The 3059-nt window shown below is 48.8% G+C and overlaps 1 protein-coding gene across 2 annotated transcripts in view; it reads left to right on the top strand.

The window, feature by feature from the left end:
* LOC122332434 (PH domain leucine-rich repeat-containing protein phosphatase 1-like) overlaps positions 1 to 2718 on the top strand; it is a 23397-nt gene extending 20679 nt beyond the window's left edge. For both annotated transcript variants that reach the window (XM_043229742.1, XM_043229740.1), the window contains exon 17: positions 278 to 2718. In XM_043229742.1, the coding sequence (XP_043085677.1) occupies positions 278 to 1372 (1095 nt within the window). In that variant the 3' untranslated portion in view covers positions 1373 to 2718. The remainder of the gene's footprint in view (positions 1 to 277) is intronic.
* Positions 2719 to 3059: the final 341 nt, after the last annotated feature.

Here is a 3059-nt window from a genome sequence, read left to right as displayed (position 1 = left end):
ACATGATCCTGGATCAACATTACTGTTGAAAAATATTGACTTATCCCAATCCCTACCCCTAAACCTAATCCTGCCCAAAATCTATTCCTAAAACCAGTGGAAAATTATAGATAATTCAGTGTAGAAGAACCTAACCTAAAAGCCTAAAAATGATATTTTCAAAAAAATGATCCTTTGGAATAGATAATCTGATTGGAATGTTGTTCCAGGATCCACAAGAATCTTGTACTTGGTGAAATCAAGCTCACCCACTTCGTACCTTCCTTGTTTCCAACAGGACAACAAAGTGAATGGTGTAACGGACTCCACTCGCATCATGGGCTACTCCTTCCTTTACCCGGCAGTCTTGCCTCGCCCATACGTCACCACCCTCCCACTGACCCCCAGAGATGAGTTCTTCATCCTGGGCAGCAGAGGTCTGTTTGAAGTCTTGGACCCTAGCGAGGCAGTGGAAGCCGTACGGAAGGTGCCCGATGCCCTGGCGGCCGCCAAGAAGCTGTGCACGTTGGCGCAGTCGTACGGCTGCACCGATAGCCTCAGCGCTGTTGTGGTGCAGCTCAATGTGGCGGAAGACTGTTGCTGTTGTTGTTGTGCGGCGTCTGCGGAGCCCGGCTCCGGAAACACGCATGCACCTCCGAGCCCCGGGCCCGGGCTGTTCCCGGCCTCCTCCGCCGGTGTTCCCCCGTCCTCCTGCAGCGAGATCAGCTCCGAGGTCAGCGCGTCTGAGATGAGCTCTGAAGTGGGATCGACCGCGTCCTCGGACGAGCCCCCGCTCCTGCTGCAGGAGGCACAGCTCCACCTCCATCCGCAGAGCCACCCCAACCCACGCCTCCCCTGCTGCTCACTCCACCTTGCTCCCAGCTCCGCAAGCTCCTTCCAGAGGCAGCTGTCCAGTGCCACCTTCTCCAGCGCACTCTCGGACAACGGCTTGGACAGCGAGGACGAGGAGCCCATCGCTGGAGTCTTCTCCAACGGCAGTCGGGTGGAAGTGGAAGCTGATGTCCATTGTCTGCTGCCTTTGCCTCCGCCTCCTCCACCCTGCACCCCAGAAACCCCGGAGAAGCTTCCGGAGGAAGCCGAGAACCTTGTGGGAGCGGATTCTTGGAGCAAGACCTTGGGGAAGCGAAGGGGAAACGGCTCGGTGGCGCTGCAGGAGCAGAGTCACAACTTGATTGAGGTTGCAACTGAAGTTCCTTCAAAGAAACCTGGAGGTTACTTTACGGCACCAGCTCAACCCGACCCAGACGACCAGTTCATCATCCCTCCAGAGCTGGAGGAGGAGGTGAAGGAGATCATGAAACAACATCAACAGGACCAACAGAAGCCAGCTAAGAGCGAGAGACCTGCAGACTACTACGACACGCCGCTCTGAGGGAGTCGCTGCATTCTGTCATCATCTACTCAGCCTGATGACTTCAATCCAGTTCTTGAAAGTGCAGTCTGTCACCTAATACTAAAGCAGTTCTTGCACTAATGCCACAAGAATCTCAACGACATGAGGCTGAGTAGATGAAGACAGAATGCACTCGGTACAGTGGAGTATCTTCTGCTTACAGCTTCGCTGAGCTCAACCAATATGAAGCTGTCAGTCCTCGAGCTGCGACGGCTCCGAAAGGTCACAAGACTGGAGACCTAGATGCCATGTCCTACAAAATCTACCAGGATCTCAAACAATCCTTCAACAGCAGTCGAGTGAAATTGCAAGCTGATGTCCACTGTCTGCTGTCTCCACCTCCTCCATCCTGTACCCCAGAAACCCCGAAGGCTGGAAACCTTGCTGGAGCGGATTCTTAGAGCAAGACCTTGAGGAACGGAGGGGAAACGGCTCAGTTGAGGTGGCAATAGAAGTTCCTTCAAAGAAACCTGGAGGTTACTTCACCATTCCAGCTCAACCCGACCCAGACGAAAAGTTCATCATCCCTCCGGAGTTGGAGGAGGAGGTGAAGGAGATCATGAAACAACATCAGCAGGACCAACAGAAGCCGGCTAAGAGCGAGAGACCTGCAGACTACTACGACACGCCGCTCTGAGGGAGTCTCTGCATTCTGTCATCATCTACTCAGCCTGATCTTGTTGGCTTTAGTCCACAGGTCTTGATCGTAGGGCTGGGCGATATAGCAAAAATTATTTTTTTGTTGTTTTTTTTTTGTAATTTTCCCCATAACGTTTGACTGATTCAAGATAATACCATCATAACTAGTCAACTTAAAAACATTCACTTTCTTAAAGTTATTTTTCAACTGTACCATACATTTTAGAGGTCAAGATCAAGGGCTGTCAAAATGACTGGAAAACAAAATTCTGTGCTTCAATATTATGAATATTCTAATTATATTCATATTTAAAAGGAATCAAGAGGGCACATCGAGCAAAATACTGCTGAAGCACGTTTCTTTGAAGCAATAAAATAACATGACTGTGAAAAGAGGGCATAATGTTTAAGATTTAGAACCCAAATATGATTAATTTGTGTGACAGTTGTACTGTATGTTTAACCCAAAGGGCTGAAAGCCAATCAATAGATTAATTTTAACTGACTTTCTAAACATGCGTCTCTCTTGTGCGAGACGGTAATAGATGTCCCTTTAGAAAAACATGCGTTCAGAGATTTTTGACCCGAAGAGTGCTCTTAAAACACACACACTCACACACACACACACACACACACACACACACACACACACACACACACACACACACACACACACACACATAAAACATTAGCCTAAGTTTCAGACGTAGTGTTTGAGTAAAGAGAATGCTGTACTATGCCAACATGGTTTATTTATTTATTTAGTCTTTTATTGTGAAAGCGTGGCGTTTGAGGATCCAATCCCAGTTTTACTGACAAGCTCTTTTTAATACTCATTGGTTAACACCCCTTGCCCAACCCTACTTGAGATTTAGTGTAAAGCGTTTCTTACGAACGCCGCTGTTCTGGAGTGAATCAGGAACACATTGAACACCGTGAGGCTGAGTAAATGAAGACTGAATGTGGAGGATCTCCTGCAGCCCCTGCATCTCAACCAATCCCTTTAAGAGAAGGCCAGCGCCTCGCC

Source organism: Puntigrus tetrazona, unplaced genomic scaffold (assembly GCF_018831695.1).
Source record: "Puntigrus tetrazona isolate hp1 unplaced genomic scaffold, ASM1883169v1 S000000079, whole genome shotgun sequence".
NCBI classification, from domain to species: domain Eukaryota; kingdom Metazoa; phylum Chordata; class Actinopteri; order Cypriniformes; family Cyprinidae; genus Puntigrus; species Puntigrus tetrazona.
Note: the sequence above shows the minus strand (reverse complement) of the source record. Positions and strands in the feature narration are given on the sequence as shown.